Source organism: Prunus dulcis, chromosome 2 (genome assembly GCF_902201215.1).
Source record: "Prunus dulcis chromosome 2, ALMONDv2, whole genome shotgun sequence".
NCBI classification, from domain to species: Eukaryota; Viridiplantae; Streptophyta; class Magnoliopsida; order Rosales; family Rosaceae; genus Prunus; species Prunus dulcis.
In genome coordinates this window covers 25375610-25392729 of record NC_047651.1, presented here as the reverse complement: position 1 = coordinate 25392729, position 17120 = coordinate 25375610, and the positions used below count along the sequence as shown (strand labels likewise).

The window sequence follows — 17120 nt, the reverse complement described above, 5'->3', positions numbered from 1 at the left end:
TGGCTTGAATCTTGAAGGTTTGAAGATGGCCTAAACTGTGCATCGATTTTTACAAGGTTGACTGCTCTTACCTACTACTCTACTATCGTACTACCCAGAGAAGAAAAAAAAAAATATAATGCATGTTGCCTTGGAAATAAGTATCAAGTGTCTATTTTAATATATATATATTTTTTAATTGAATAATTTTTTTTATTGAGAGGAGTGATAGCATACTAAACTTACGTGCACAATACAGATGTTAGAAATCGAAACTAAAACCTTTTGTGGAAGAGCAATTGCTCCAAATTGGGTTTTTTGCATTTTGAATCTTTTTAAACCGTTGTGTATTTGTCATGTTCTCTTTCCTTCAAGTGACCCACAGACATGGGCTCAGGAAGTGTAGGCCTAATGGCCTAAAGCCCATTTTACATCATTGCTGATTAGAAAATAATTCCAGCTCATCTTTACAGCCTACTACTTTTCAAAAGCCCATAGTTAGTTATGTGCATTAATTTAACACAATGGTAGGTTAAAATACCATAAAGTCCATGCCGTACAGTTTATATAGCTCTACGCATCTCCAACATATCATCGGATCCGTGGCGCAATGGTAGCGCGTCTGACTCCAGATCAGAAGGTTGCGTGTTCGATTCACGTCGGGTTCAATTTTGTCTTTTTCTTCCTTTATTTTAAATTTTTGTCGTTGAAAGAATCCGAGACAAAATGCTTTCCCGTAATATCAAACAGTCTATTTGGAGAAGACAAAGATCTGAAAAGTTGAAAATGGCTTTTGGCATCCCCAACACAACCCAAGGCAATTAAGCAAGTAAATGATTATGGTGGTTGAGAGAGAGAGAGAGTGTGAAGAAATTCGTGAGGCCGCAGAGCCATGACATGAACACAGCAGGCTTGGCAGCTTCAGGACTGCCAGCCCAAACAGCATACACTTGCCTCGCATTTGTTAATCAAGTTTTAGAGGACCACTTCTTCTCTGCTTCAGAAAAAAAAAATGAAGAGTTGTTTGTAGCTAGACTAGAGTGGTCCAAAATCAGGAGCTACCGTAACCCACAGTACGTACAGCAGTAGCAGCTGGCAAAAGAGGCAGAGAGAAGGTAGTTGCCTAAGCCTTTCTGCTGCTGCCATCCCCACAATTGTGGTCCTACCTACACAACACATTCACTAATTTTTGTTGCTACAAATTAGTGCGACTGCTACCATCAGATTTTGCTTTAGATACAGCTAGTATCCTCAAAATTGTGGTCCTATCAGAACTATGTTTATGAACTGAGTTTTGTGTACCTATATATATTTGCTGTTAATTACAAGGTCCAGCCAACAGGTAGAATCTGCTACCAGAGATTTTCCACCAGAGCTTCCATCCCGAGATGAAGGATTTGAAGCTTTTTCAGTGCTCAACAGAAGAATTGATCATAACGGTTATTGGACTATAGTTGTGCTAGGGTTAGTGGAATTTCTGACCATTCATCCATGTAAATTTCATCCGTATCTTATCGACAGTTATAAATCACCCACACGTCATCGTCAAGATAATTTTATATGTGTAACAGGACAGAAAATCAAATTACTAGAAAGTTATACGTGCTGTAGATTAACAGTTTAATTGATTAACTTTGCCTGCATGATGAAAAACATAAAGTATATATCATCACCATTGCATTTGGCAAATATATATATATATATGTGTGTATAGTTTGATGGTTTTTGGACCATCCAAAGTTGTGACTTGTCCTTAGATTTGTTACTTTTCGTTCCCAAACAAAAATGTGGGGAAAATAATAGAGGGGAAAAGTGTAAAGGAGGCATGCCCTAAAGACAAAGTGGGTACCCATCCTAGAAATTAACAATACACAATATTAATTATGCATAGAAATGGAACCACTCGAAGTCGTAGACCCCACCAGCAGCCTGTTTGGTGGAAAACCATGCATACATCCAGAGGCGGATCCATTAAGGCGCAAGGAGGTGCAGCTGCACTTTCCTTCGTCAAAAAAATTATTGTAGGTGCTTCAAACTGCCTATTTATTCCATTTACTTAAGTTTACAATGTAAATAAGGAAGTACCCCCCATTTGGATTCAAATAAAAATACTAGAAAATCAAATTCCTACCAAATCAAAATATGAAAAATCGATTTTAGTGCAAAATACGATTTAGGCTAAAAATAATGGCTCATTAAGTCAATATATACTTCATACTAAAATCCCATAAAATCAAGTTTTCTTATTTGATGTGTAAGGAATAAAAGCCGCCAAAAATTATCTTGAAAAAATGATTTTTCTGAAAAACCATTTTTCATACTTAATCAATTTTGCACTTCCGCTAAAAAAATTCTGAGTCCGTCACTGCACACATCTAATTCTATTTCTATCAACAAATTATAATAGTACATACAACACTCAGTTTTCAAAATCCAAAAGCCGTGGTACTAGTAGCTACTATGAATGGTCAAGCTCATGCAACATCGCACTTGCGACTTGTAGAATTGTAGTTTTCGCTACACTTTTTTCGTGCTTTTCATTTCTTGAAAGATAAGCATAAGCCTGAAAGAAAGAGCTCTTGGCTCCTGCATGCATCTGTAATTTGAATGTTGTGCTCTTATGTCAAAAGTCAACTAATTCACCATATCGAACGAAGCCCAACAAACAAGTATTCCATGCATCACATATACTCACATGATGCAGCCGCATTAACCAGTTGATTACCAAATAGAAACGCATGAAGATAATATCATGATTATGGAACCAAATTAAGTTGATTACCAAATACAAACTTAACTTATTTTCCGGCTCAAGTAAGCATTTCTTTCATTAATTAATAATTAGCTCAAACGTTCGTGCAATGTATCTATAACCAGAGATGATGATGATCGAGTTTGTTGTTTTTTTGCTTTTTTTTCTGAGTGGAGATAAAAAGAAAGAAAGAGCCAAAGTTGTACATAGTATGAAGCCATTACTTAAAGGTCAGTCTATCAATTGTCGGGCGGGACACGCACACATCAATGCATGATGAGAAAAAAGAAACCAACAACATATATAATATATCTTTTGTTTAATCTATTATGTCGGCATGCCAATTTATGGAGTAATATAAGGCACTCTGCATGTGCCTTTTTTAATTATAAATGCACACACGTTGCCACGTACCCATAATTTGCCATGCATGCATGCATGCTTACCAAATTCTTGAAAAAAATGATGGTATGGGAATGGGAGGGTCAACCGTTCAGAGAATCACAAATTACAAGGCAAACCACCATGCGATATCATGGGAAATCTTTCTCGATAAAATGCTTAATTTGTTGATTAACCAACGCATTAATTACTTGGCAATTTGCTCTTGGATTTACAACTCATATTCTAAAATTGCAGTTTTTATTTATTTATTATATTTGAGTTGTAAACTTTGTACTGTTGGGTTGGCTACCGAATAATTAAAACCCAGATTTTGACTGTTGTTTGTTGCTGGTATACCAACTTTATTATTTGTGAGTTGTGCATTATGCGCCACGTGACACTTTTGGTTGTCAAATCCCCAAATTTTCTTTATGCGATTGCCGTTGCTGTGCATATATGCAAGGAATGTTTTCATCTAATTCAACACTTTGTGCTTATATTCTCAATAATAGAGAATATCTCGCGTCATGTAGAGGCAACTATTTGCTCATGCATGATGTATATGTTACTTGGTATCAATACTTTCAGTACCCTTTTCTTGATTCGAGCAGCGAGAAAGATTGGGCATTAACAAACGCCCATTTGCCTAATATATTATTACCAAACAGAAATGGAACCACCCAACCCACAGAATATATATTATTGTGTGCAGTAAGCTGTCAATCAACGAGAGCGTTTTAACTTTTAACCCAAAAAGAAAAGATTTAAAAAAAAGGTTAGTTTAAGTTTACGTGTTTCACTTCACTTTATTATGCAGAAAAAGAAAAGCAAGACTGTCTGCATGTTTCTGTCTTGGGTGTCAAGTGTGACTTTTGCAGATCACCATCACAGAAAGGAAAAAAACACAGAGTTACCATTTTTTTAAGTTTTCTATAATAACAACATTAATCAACCTTAATTATTATTATTATTCTTGGCTTTTACTTGCGTACTTTTGTTGCAGTTGCAGGCAGCCTTTGCTTAATTATCAATTTATAATTGAAACAAGCTCCCTTCTTGCACGGTAATTAAGACAGCAATGACAGTCAGTCGGAAAATTGATGATATCAATGCAAACAAAACAAAACAAAACAAAGGGTGGCTGGGTGGCTGGGTGGCCGGCTACCTAGCTCTCTCTCAACCTCTCAACCTCTCAACCTCTCAACCTCTCAACTACCAGCTAGCTAGCTAGCTCTCTCTGCCAATGACATGAGAGACGAGACACATCAAGGAGTTTTTAAGCAAACTGCCCGGTTCAACGGAAACAAGCCGACTTTTACTTTTTTGACTTTTTAAGACTTTGTATGGCTCTAATGGTGACATTAACCTAATCAAAACCCACCTAATCACTACTAATTCACTTTCTTTGTCATTTTTCAATCATGATGCTGTTTTATGTAATGAATTTACTTTTTGACTTTTAAATCTCCCCTAATTACTATTGCTATCATTTGAATGCAGGAATGACTGAATAATTCCAACATCATGCCATAAATTAATCTCGTGAAATTGTCTTAAAACACTCGAAAACCCAGAGACAAAACATTTTCATGGTGGATGGAGGGATTGTCATGGAACCCATGCCCTAAACTAGAGGTGACATCCAGGATCCAGCTTTCACCTGTCACTGAGTCTAAATGGGCTATAGCTGGAATGCCCATGCCCATTTCCCATTGCCCTGCTATGGCAATTTTTTATTTTGGAATTTCTTAAGTAAACTTTTTGTTTAATAATTCATATTTATTATTGTCACCATGGGAAATAATAATAAGGGTCATCTTTGACCATTAACATGCAATCCTTCATTGGACGGTCATAATTTTCGCTATTTGATGCTCATTTATATATAAGATTTTCCTTTTTAAAAGTAAAGTCATCCATTCTTCAATTAGAATTCCAAGTCAACACAATTTGGCATTGACCACCTCTTCAAGTGGAAAGTGAGACCTAACAAATTGATGCTATAAGTATATATATATATATATATAAAAAAAAAATAAATCACCACACCTCCTCATCCCCATCTCATACAATCTTACAACCATATTTATATAGAATGAAATATTAAAAGTAAGACTAAGATACATGGTTCATCCATCCACCGCTTCCCTTTGCTAATTCAGGAAATGGCTTCTTATTAATTATATATTCACTTCATCTTTATGAGTGCAAATCTTTAAAATTGTCAAGGTTATGCGTGTTTTTTTTTTAATATAAGTGATAATCAAAGTTATATATATTTTTAAGTACTTTAGGTCCCCGTCCCCGATTGTCATTTATTTTTATTTCTTATACGAAAATTGGAGTCTAAAATCTCGTCTCATTTGTTTTTGGTCGGAAAAATCTCATTAAAGTACTCGAAACATTTAATTTCATTAAAGTAAAAAAAGAAAAAAGAGAGGAAATTACCATTTTATTTTGTAGACAGAGATACAGCGAGAGAGAGAGAGCAAACACAACACAACACAACACAACACAAGCACATCCTACTCTCGAAATCTCGTTTCTCGGACCATCGTTCACGAATATCAAGGAACTCGTGCCTTTTCCGGTTTTACCCCTGGCTATTTGGCTACTTTTTTTTTGTTGTTGCTGAAATAAATACTAAATTGCTTATTATTTTATTTTCGCATTTCTCTGTAGAGTGCTTCTTTGCTTCCTCGAGAGAGCGAGTTCCGGAAGCTCCAAATTTGTATGGCTGCTTCGATCTATGCCCTCTTCAGTTGCAAAGGAATCTCATAGACACGAAACCCATGTAATCAAAATTGTATGTTTGTTTCATCCATTATTTCTGTCCTTCATATTTTTATGGTTCATTTATTCAATTGTAATCATATGATCATCAAATTCTGCCAATGGGGTTTTCTCTGTGTGCCGAGAAGTGTTTTTGGAAAATTTTGGTTCATTGCAATTTTCATTTGTGGCTCCGTTTGCATAATAAATTGTGATTTTTTTATTGTGGTGGAAGACCAGGTTCAATGGGTGTGGATTGGGATCCATGTTGGATCTCTTGGTTTTTGTTTTATTGATATTATTTCCATTCTTGTTTAATTTAACAAGTATTTCTGTTAAACTGATCTTGGATTCTGTGTTTTTTTGGTTTTTTATTTTAATTTTGTAGTTACTCTTACTCAATAAGGTTGCTTGTCTGGAGGGGGATTGAATATTGGCACATTGCCTGGGGCTTAAAATGTTGGTTTCTTGATGTGGAATCTCATGGGTTGAACTCAAAGCATAATGGGTAGCTTTAGTGAAGAAGAATATGGGTTTTTTGATGCCCAAGAGGATATTGCATCAACATCTGATGCAAGTTCTGATAACATTGAGGTATTTGATTCAACTTCTTCCTTCATCAATTGGGTTCCACCTAGTTTTCCATATGAGGTTTGGGTTCAAAGCCCCGGAAGTGTTAAGGAGCGTAGGGTTAAGTTTCTGGAGTGGATGGGACTGAGTTCAGATCAAATTGTGAGAGAGACTTCACTAGACATATCTAGTGACGTTCCAGGGGAGGTTGAAAGAATTCAAGAGACTAGTGGGGCTGTGTTGAGAACCTCACGTTTTGAAGATGAGATTTGTTTCAGTCAGTCTTCTATGTCATGCTGGCGTAATGGCTACTCCAATTCCTCAATTGAGTTGGGTTCAAAGGATAATTCTGCATGTAGAGGTGGAAATCCAGGTATGATATTGGAGTGTAATGCCGATGAACTGGGGCAGGATGGTAAAGTAAGTGAAGGTCAAGAAGTGGCTGAAGAGTCTGAGCGCACTTCTTGTTCATCATCTTCCTTGTCTCTACAATTGATGGAAAATCAAGTGGAGGAAGTGCACAATAGAGCTGGGATACTGAAGAGAGTTAAGAAGGTGTGGTTGAGTAGGTTACGGTCCATGTCATGCCTTGTTGATAGGCAAGGGGAGGCTGATAAATTGACAGACAATGAAAATGATGCAATTGTGGGGCACAGGGCTCAGAGAGTTAAAGTTCGCCATTGCAGGAAGCGATTGAAGGAACTTTCAGCTCTTTACATGGGGCAAGATATCCAAGCCCATGAGGGTGCGATTTTGGCAATGAAATTCAGTCCTGATGGACAATACCTAGCAAGTGCCGGTGAAGATGGGATTGTGCGAGTCTGGAATGTGGTGGAGGATGAGAGATCTAATGAACATGACATTCCAGAAATAGATCCGTCCTGCATTTACTTCACGGTGAATCATCTCTCTGAACTAAATCCACTATTTGCGGATAAGGATAAAAAATCAGGGAGCCTTAGGAAAACACCGGATTCAGCTTGTGTTATTTTCCCCCCTAAAGTCTTTCGGATATTGGAGAAACCATTGCATGAATTTCACGGGCATGATGGTCATATATTGGATCTCTCTTGGTCAAGGAATAATGTAAGTGATTATTTGAATTGCAGCTAAATTTTAGGAATCTAAGAAAACATTGATCGTTTTTAGTGAAATATGGCAGAAATTTAATTTGGTATGTTGTTTTGGATGCAGTATCTTCTGTCGTCTTCTGTTGACAAAACTGTTCGTCTCTGGCAAGTGGGATGTGACCATTGCCTCAAAGTCTTTTCCCATAGTAATTATGGTGCGCTTCTGGCTAGTTTGTATGATTATATGAAACAGCAAAGTTTTAGTCTCTTCTGTTGTATTATATTGAATCTACCTCTTATAATTTTTCTTTATGTTACGGTGCTGTGCAGTGACCTGCGTTCAATTTAATCCTGTGGATGATAATTACTTCATCAGTGGTTCAATAGATGGCAAAGTACGCATTTGGGGAATTCCTTGCTGCCAAGTTGTTGATTGGAGTGATATAAGAGATATAGTTACTGCTGTGTGCTATCGCCCTGATGGGCAGGTTTGGTGATTTTCTTGCCCTTCCATTGTGTAGAAATGTTGCTGTATGATCACATATGGATTAATGTTTATTTAAACACTACTGATTTCTTGTGCAGGGAGGAATTGTTGGCTCAATGACTGGCAATTGCAGATTTTATAATATATCAGGTGACCAGCATTCCTCACCCTCCTTCTGTTCGCCTTCTTTTCATAGGAACTGACTAGATGTCTGTGCTCAATTTAGATTTTTTGATGCTGGTTGAGTAATTTCATCATATTTAATTGAAAATTTTAAATTTCCAAACCCATTTTTGTGTAAAATTTTCAATACAAAATGCATCACAATATCTCAAATTCTTTTCATGAGAGAATTGTTATACTTGTGTCACATTTTGACCTTCAAATCGATTGATTTTGGGGATGTTTGTACTGATGAAGTGGTTATGTTTTTCTGGGGCAGATAATCATTTGCAATTAGATGCTCAAATATGCTTGCATAGTAAAAAGAAGTCTCCCTGCAGAAAGATTACAGGCTTCCAGGTAGTTATGAGTTATGACTTTCTCTCAATGCTTTGTTTTCTTGTTTCTGTTTTGGTTTCCTTTTTATATCACTTAACCTTTTCATTTGGGACCTGAAATTCAATGATTGTATGTTATGTTACACAGTTTTTCCCACACAATCCTAGCAAAGTGATGGTCACTTGTGCCGATTCACAAGTCAGAATTCTTCATGGTCTTAATGTGGTTGGCAAGTATGCAGGTATGCACATAACTCATCTTTTTCTTTATAGTAGTTTCTTGTTTTTTTAACAGTCTGATTTTCTAGAGGCAGTTCACTGTGCATATTGTAAGCAAATATAATGTAATTGTTTGTATGTATTAATACTCTTATGTCAAATATATGTTTGTGCTCTTTTGAATTTGAAATTTATAGTTTTCTTTTTCTTCTTCTAAGCCTTGTCTCTTGTACTTTCAGGACAACGTAATGCAGGAAACCAGACATCTGCTACCTTCACTTCAGATGGGAAACATATAGTTTCAGTTAGTGAGGATTCTAATGTATATATATGGAACTGCGGTAATCAGGAAGAACATGTTCTCTCTCAAGCAAAAAAGATCAGATCTTGTGAGCGCTTTTCCACCAATGTATCTATAGCAATACCTTGGTGTGGTTTCAAACGTGATTCCTTAGAAAATGAGAGCCAATTTCAGGCCATGGATGGGAAGTTACCAGAGACTCTGCCTTTCTCTTCACCTGCATGTTTTTCTCTCAGCCAGGATTCTTTCCTTGAGTCTATTCCCAAAGGATCTGCAACTTGGCCAGAGGAGAAGCTTCCAACTTCAAGCCCACTGGCAAAGCCATCTACCATGCACAGATCTGAGTACAAGTTTTTTAAAACTTCTTGTCAGAGCACATGCAGTTCTCATGCATGGGGTATGGTTATTGTGACTGCAGGCTGGGATGGACGGATCAGATCATTCCACAATTATGGTCTACCGGTGCCTGTTTGACACTATAGTGGCTTTTGGCATGGTTTTCAAAAGAGTTTTAGCTATCCCCCTTGCAGGACACTTTATGTGTAGTGCCCTCTTTGGCTCTTTGGCTTTTGGCATTGTTTTCAAAAGATGCAAATCTAATGGATTGATGAGTGACATTAAGTTTGGCAGCATCAACAGCCACAGCAGGCTCAGGTTGACAACTCTAGCAGGCATGTGGAGGATAGATGAACTTGTGTATTTGGTTCTCCAATGGGACCCTTCTCAGATTTCAGAGGTGACTGACCATTTTATGTTGTGACAAGTGGCTGCAATTCCATGGTTGTAGTGTGCAATCCAATTTGGAGTCAGCCAGCCAGTGGCCGAGGTTAGCTTGTCTTGATATTATAATTTCTAATCAATGTGGGATGTTTTTGGTCTGCCGGTTCTCAAAATTAGATGTGAAGTCATTTGTTAGGAGAAGGCCAAATTGAGATATTATATCTATATAATGCAGGTGCCCGTGGGCCTTGTACAACTTCTTTTGTTCTCTATGATGGGATAGGGTATCCAGAGCTGGTGGCTGGAATTTGTTTGGGAAAAGAATGGTGGGGAACTTTCACCCTTCCACCATGGTGGCCGGTCAGAATGATTGAATTGTTTGTCTGCCATTTCTGGTCTGTCTCATGGTAGGGTCAGTGTGCTTTGGTTGGCAGTGGGAATGTGGAGGAAGCCATTTCCTCTCAGCCAGGGGCTGGAAACTCAGACCACCACTCTTCCGGAGAAGACATTTATCTCTTTAACGGGAATGATTGCGGCTCGTGTCCATGGAGGATGGGCACTCCCAACTTTGTATATTTACACGGTCAGTTTAGTCTAACATAACCTTAGATTAGACTCTCTGAGTGGTTAGGATTTTGTTAGCCTTAACAGGAATAGCTTTTGAGATTCATATAAAAATGTAACTTAAATTTTCCTCTGATTTGTAAATGGAATTTTGTCTGCATGCTCGTGCTTGAAACAAAATATGGCAATACAAACAATAGAAGTTGGACGTGGATACAAAATAAAACCTCGAAATATTTGCATTGTTGGCATTGTGATGTGATGCTTTATAGAAATCGTGTTTTTAAGGCAGAAAGAAACAGTTGGGAGAATAAAAGCGCATGAAGCGAAAGAAAGATGAAAATAATGGGCATGTTTACAGGTAGAGAGGTTGGTCAATTAGGAGACAAGGAGAACATAGCATATTTCTAATTCTAATTATCAAGGGACATTCATTAGTGGAAGCACTTGGAAAGTGTAAAAGCGAAAGCGCCACAAACAAATTAATTTTATGGATCAATTATTGAACTTTCATATTCTGCTTTTGGCCAACCAATTACCAACCTAGCTTACATTAATTTAAAAGGACACTCAGAAACAAAACATTCAATTAGCTATTGAAAAGTTTCTGGATCTTGTGATTAGCTTGACAAAACTTGTTTATCAGATCTAAATGCAAATCCCCGACAAAGCGACATAGGATCATTGTCACTCGGACTCCTCCCTCCTATCCTGTTTAGCTATATACTACGGTTCCTTAACTAATCCATTATTGTAATCCCAAAAAGTAATTTTGTTTTTGAGTTTAGGTAAGAAAATTCATTCCTTTTTGTAAATCTTGTCTTGACAGACCCTTCGAACCAGTCCATGAAACCCAAGCCCATTCACATTCTTAAAATCCAGAACAGAACAGGGATCCCTCGCCATTCAGGGCCCATTCACATTCTTAAAATTCTCAACAACAATCGAAAAACAGTTCATACTTCATAGTAGGAAAGAGTCTTGACTTGAGAAAACAAAACAAAACAAATCTTTTGACATCAGATTCTGCTTCATTTTAAGATAAGAGAACGTTGATTCATTCATTCAGGAGGATAATAAAATCAAACAACACCCATTGCACAGAAATCAGAGAGAGGAGACCTTCATTTTCCCATTAACTTTAACTATATATAATACACTTAAAAAATATATATTGTTACAGGCAACAATACAAACAGCAACACATCACATCCAGGGTAAAAAGCATATAATCAATCAAATCATACACAGATAACAAATCCAACCCCCAATTTTCCCGATTCAATTTCGACTTTCACGACCTGAAAACATCACAAATTGAATGGAAATAAATCCAAAACCCAAAATTTCAAAAGAAAAAAAAACCTAGAGAGAACAAAATGAACCCAATTTTCCGATCCCATCGAGGATGCTGACGTGTCTGTCCCTCATCAGACCGGGAGATTGACGACGTCGTTTGGGGCCGACGAGGAGGAGGAAGAAGGGTAGTGAGGACGGTGGTCGCTGAGATTGACGGAGCGAGAGGCGAAGAGCATGAGGGGTCGGTCGTGAGCTTCTTCTGGGTTCATTTCGTGGTCGTCGGAGGTGGAGAGGTTGATGCAGGAGCACCGCTCCAGCGATGCGAAGAAGGCCGATGCCACGTGGGTCCCAAGCCAGCTGGCCACCCCGTTCAGCTTCTCGTACGATAAGCACGAGCTCTGGCTCTGGCTCTCCATCGCCTTTAATTTTTGCAGTGGCAGAGAAAGAGAAAGAGACCCAACCAAAAGTCAATTCCCAAATATACAACCAACCAAACAACAAAAGATCAATTCAATTCACAACACAATGGAGGCCGACCGTTTCTCCTTCCTTCCTTGTTCTTAGGAACTAGCCTTTTACCATATTTTACCTTACCGTGTTTTCTTTTCTTTTTTTCTATTTACGTATACAAATAAATAAAGAGAAATGCTAGCAACTTTCTCTCTAACTTTTTCCTTTGTATCTTTTTCATTTTTTACTTGACACGTGTCATTTTTCTTACACTTAAAACAATGTCATTAATATATTATACAAGTTAACTTTTGTTTTCTAAGTTTATCCTTATTAAATGTATTCAATTTATCTAAAACAATTTCACAACTTTCTTACTATATTTTTATTATTATTTTAAATGTCAATTATTTTTTTAAAGAAAATGTCAGTTTTTTTTCAAAAAAAGAGGAAATGTTTTTTTCCTTGTGTTAAAATTAAAAAAAAAAACCCAAATATTTCCTCTTAAAAGTAAATATTTTCTTTATAAAAAAAAAATTAACGTTAGAAAAAAATTAATAAGATAGTAAGAAAGTTGTGAATTTTTTTTGGGATAAATTGAATACATTTAATAAGGGTAAACTTGGAAAGCAAAAGTTAACTTGTATAATATATTAATGACATTGTTTTAAGTGTAAGGAGAATGACACATGTCAAGAAAAAAATGAAGAAAGTCCAAAGAAAAAAATTAGAGAGAAGGTTCCTAGCACTCCCCATAAATAAATACACGTAAATTTTAAAGAATATTATCTGCTGTCCCGGCATGTTGTTTATTGACTGTGACTTTGTACTCCTACGACATGTCGTTTCTATCGCCGTGTGTGTTGTATGTATGTATGTATGTATGTATGTATGTAGTAAATTGACAATTCCATGGTGACCCGGGATAAGGCCAAAGCGGGAGCAAATATACATTGGCGTCAGACACCATCCCACGTGTCATGCCACGTCATCTCGATCTTCTACGGAAACTATAGCGGATAAGAAGACGCCATCGTCTGTCTCACACTGCCATTGTTTCGAAAATGGCTGCTTCACTTGCTTCAATTCCATTGTCGCGCAATGGTCTCTCTCTCCAGTTCTCCCCAACGAAACGCCATTGTTTCACAGTTCCAGAATTCCACTCACCTATGCGTGTGTGTTGCTCTGGTGAGCCTTCCGCACTGATTCTTCTCACAATACTCATTCTTGTCTTGTCATGTTCAATTTTGGTTCAGTTGGTTGAAATGCTATGAAATTTGGTTGATTGGTTCTTGTGCTATATAAAGCAGTTCCAAGTTCTGGGTTTTGATTCTGTTGTTTGTTGCCCAGTTAATTAAATTTGGAAACTTTTATCTTAAACGATTTATAAGCCTTGCTTTTCTCTGTTGTTATCTTCCCAGAAAGCAATTTTCCAAAAGCATTTACAGAATCAGAAAACAAAATGGTCATATATAGATTTCGACTTCTGTTGCTTTTGATTTTGCTTACCAACCTCTGCAAACAAATAGTGGAGGGATTTCTTTTCTCGTATTCATGATATTACTTTGGACCGTGCAGCATCTAGGGATGGTCATGAATTAAAGGAAAACTTGTCTCAACTGAAGCAACTTAAGAATGTAGCTTGTGGCATTCTTGCTGTTTGGGCTGTGACTGCTGCCTCGCCTGTAATTGCTGCTGGTCAGGTTTGAAAATTGAAACACACTCTTAGCCTACATTACTCCCTTTTATTTTTAAGGGCCTTAGTTTACCTATCACCATCTATGTATATTTTTCACATGCTATGCTTAGTGGACTAATGGAATGCCTGCATTGGAGATTTGAGTGCCCTATGTTGAACAGATCTAATCCGATGCTTACAGTTTTCTTACTTCTTCTGAATGTCTTATGGTACTTTGTATTTGTTTAGTCAAAAAACCAAGCAAAACTAGGACATACAACCAGCTAAGCAGTAACAAACAAATTCCACAAGTTACAAATTTCTCTTTAAATAAGAGAATCGGAAATACGCCTTTTTCTGCAACTTCAGCTTGAATATCATGAATAATCCTTGAGGACCCGACAGAGCTCCATGAAGCAAAGCTGTTTTCATGTTCCTTCCGATTCCTTTGCACCAGGTGCGATACATGCGGCCATCCCAACCAAGTTTGATAGTTAGAAACCTTAAGTTCTTTCCTTTACTCTGAGATTTTATCCAATTAAACTCATCTTGAAAACGAATGTGCTGTCTAGCCCCAGGAAATTTGTCTGGCCTTAGTTGGAAGCCTGTCATGAATAAGTTAAGCAGACAGGAAATAAACCATGTTTTAGAATAGCTGTAGAGAACCAGACAAGTCTATCTCAATTCACTTTATGAAGCTCGCCTCCAATTGCATTCCAAGTATCAGAAACTTTTAGAAAATCCTTATTTTTCTGGAACATTTATGGTATGAGTAGAAAGTCGAGATGCTTCATAAGAAATTTCATTACATTGCCACTTTTAATATTCTACTTTATTGTATCTCTTCTGAAGTCCACTTTTCCTTTAGTTTGTTTTCTTTCAGCTCTTGTGAAATGTCACACGTTCATTAAAATAGGTGGAGCCAAAATGTCATCATCCAAACAATAAATGATGATGACAATGATGAAACTCAAACCTACTAGTTTTTCTAGTTGTGATTATGAAAGGGTACTAAATTGATTTTTTGTTTGTTTTTGTTTTGCAATAGAGGTTGCCTCCATTGTCAACTGATCCAAGTCGGTGTGAGCGTGCATTTGTTGGCAACACAATAGGTCAAGCAAATGGAGTTTATGACAAGGCAATTGATCTCCGCTTCTGTGATTACACAAATGAGAAGTCCAACCTGAAGGGAAAGAGTCTTGCAGCAGCACTCATGTCTGAAGCAAAATTTGATGGTGCAGACATGTCAGAAGTTGTGATGTCAAAGGCTTATGCTGCAGGAGCTAGCTTCAAGGGTAAGATTGCATATCATCCTTGACATCAAATGTACAAGATGATGATATGGAATGAAAGAAATCAATGGTTTTCTTTTTGCAGGTACAGATTTCTCAAATGCAGTTCTAGACCGAGTTAACTTTGAGAAAGCTAATCTGCAAGGAGCTTTGTTTAAGAACACTGTGTTATCAGGCTCCACCTTTAATGAAGCAAAACTTGACGGTGCAGTGTTTGAGGATACCATTATCGGGTACATTGATCTTCAGAAACTCTGTAGAAATACATCTCTCAATGAGGAAGGAAGAGCAACTCTGGGGTGTCGATGACCATTTTCCCTACTGTTTTACTTGCTAATTCAAGGTTCATCTGTTGTATAAGAAGCAACCACGGTGCTTAATGCATTTTCATTCTGTATTTCAAGTTTATTTCTAGGCATTTTTTATGTATAGCCTACCCTGCATCTGTGCATCCTTCCGAAGACAATTTTGTTAGTCTCCTTCTGCAGAGCATAGTGTTTTTCTTTCTTTGTTATGTCTCTCAGAGTTTATACAAGTTTTTGCTTCTGTCAAGTAGCCTAGGTAGGTAGCTTTCGAAAAAAAAAAAAAAAAAGTGAAAAAAAATCCCTTGTTAGTTAGAGTAATTTTCTCATGAAGTTGCATGAATCTCAGATAGAAAAGGAAAGGGAGATCGTGGTGGGTAGCTAGCTAGAACACAATTCACATGTGCCAGCCAGCAGCCACATACCATAATATCAGATGCTACTGCCTCACTTGAAACTCACCAACCCACTCTAAAAGTAGAGTAAAGAATTCTAGTACTTGATGAGAAACTATTGAACGACGTGACCCTGCATTTGCCAGAAAGGTCAAGTTAGCTGAGGCACAGAAGACAGCACTTGCAATTTCCAATTAAAAAACAAGTTTGACGGTCACGAAAACGCCATACGGGGGACTGACTTCATCCCTGGAAACTCGCAAAGTACAAAACCACTAAAACTTTGACTAGAAAGTAGAACAAGAAAGGCATATATAGCTCGATCGTGATACTGTTTTCAGATTTGTTTTCTCTGAAGAGGGTCTTCTCAGGTTTCCCCTTTTTTATATTCACCTTCTTCGTGGAAACCACCATAATTGTTTATGATGTGTGCCTTTTGTTTTTCAAAATTTTTGACTCGAAAATAATGACAAGAATAAATGAATGATGGCATGAATGATGGCGATTGATACCATCCCTTCAAATAGTAGGTGCTCAACAATTCATCGGGTAGATTAGATTGATGTGTTGAATTATAATATATATATAGTAAAGGACTTGTAGTTCAAATGATTAATAACAGTTATCTATACATGTACATTCGAATATACATGTGTGTCATGTAATTATACATTATTATGGTAAATGAAATTGTTGCTATAATAAGTTATGGTGGTTGGCGTTTGGATGGGAGAAGTACTTGAATTAGCTACCATGGAGATGTAGATATACAAGTGAAGTAACCAACCATTCCAAAAACAGCCACCTACAATTCCTAGCTGATGATGCTGCATATCATGCAATAGCAATAGCAGCACCCTTTCTTCTGCTCTGAACGGACTGTCAAAATTAAACCAAACCGACAAACCACATACCCCCAACAAGCTCCCATCGCCTTTTCTCCCTTCCTTTGGATGATCATATATTCCATAGTATATGCTATTGCCAACCAACAAACTTCCATGAACCAGATTATAAGTTAAATTCATTTATATCATATGACGACAACCAACAACGAGTGAACAAGGGCTCTACAGAGATGACCAATAGGGGTAGCTCTCTCTAGCCCTGGGATCTGAATAATTCTTAGTCAACATATTCCAATCACACGCACAAGTAGTAGACTTACCGTGCTTTCCACCCCCACCAGATCACATCACTGGCGTATGAGAGTTATATATAATCCCTTCCTCTATATAGCACAGCCCTACATTGCAGGGCTATTACAAGAAAGAACCATATGCTTGCTTGCCATCAGTTCTCTCTCTCTCTCTCTCTCTCTCTCTCTCTCTCACACTCTGAGAGAGAGAGAGAGAAAAGTTTGGGATGGTTATTAAATAATCCTCT

The 17120-nt window shown here is 37.4% G+C and overlaps 2 protein-coding genes and 1 non-coding gene across 4 annotated transcripts; all 3 read left to right on the top strand.

Annotated features, from left to right (window-relative positions):
- The first annotated feature begins 575 nt into the window (after nt 1–575).
- TRNAW-CCA lies at nt 576–647 on the top strand. Its single transcript has one exon. It is a non-coding gene; the product is annotated as a tRNA-Trp (tRNA).
- A 4995-nt stretch (nt 648–5642) lies between these two features.
- Nucleotides 5643–10554, top strand: LOC117619363 (vegetative incompatibility protein HET-E-1). 2 transcript variants are annotated; one of them, XR_004584558.1, is made up of 10 exons: nt 5643–5705; nt 5798–5921; nt 6276–7543; nt 7652–7742; nt 7858–8015; nt 8113–8164; nt 8457–8536; nt 8663–8756; nt 8973–9860; nt 9990–10554. XR_004584558.1 is itself a non-coding variant. In XM_034349290.1 (9 exons), exons 3-9 carry the CDS (start codon nt 6392–6394, stop codon nt 9506–9508), a joined length of 2163 nt encoding a protein of 720 aa, XP_034205181.1. In that variant the 5' UTR covers nt 5643–5705; nt 5798–5921; nt 6276–6391; the 3' UTR covers nt 9509–10554. The 2 variants fall into 2 exon arrangements, 1 of the variants encoding a protein (XP_034205181.1); XM_034349290.1 differs by having other exon boundaries at nt 8973–10554.
- Nucleotides 10555–13052: 2498 nt separating this feature from the next.
- On the top strand, nt 13053–15589 carry LOC117617070 (thylakoid lumenal 17.4 kDa protein, chloroplastic). Its single transcript, XM_034346319.1, has 4 exons — nt 13053–13255; nt 13646–13770; nt 14794–15040; nt 15123–15589. Exons 1-4 carry the CDS (start codon nt 13132–13134, stop codon nt 15344–15346), a joined length of 720 nt encoding a protein of 239 aa, XP_034202210.1. The 5' UTR covers nt 13053–13131; the 3' UTR covers nt 15347–15589.
- The last annotated feature ends 1531 nt before the right edge of the window (nt 15590–17120 follow it).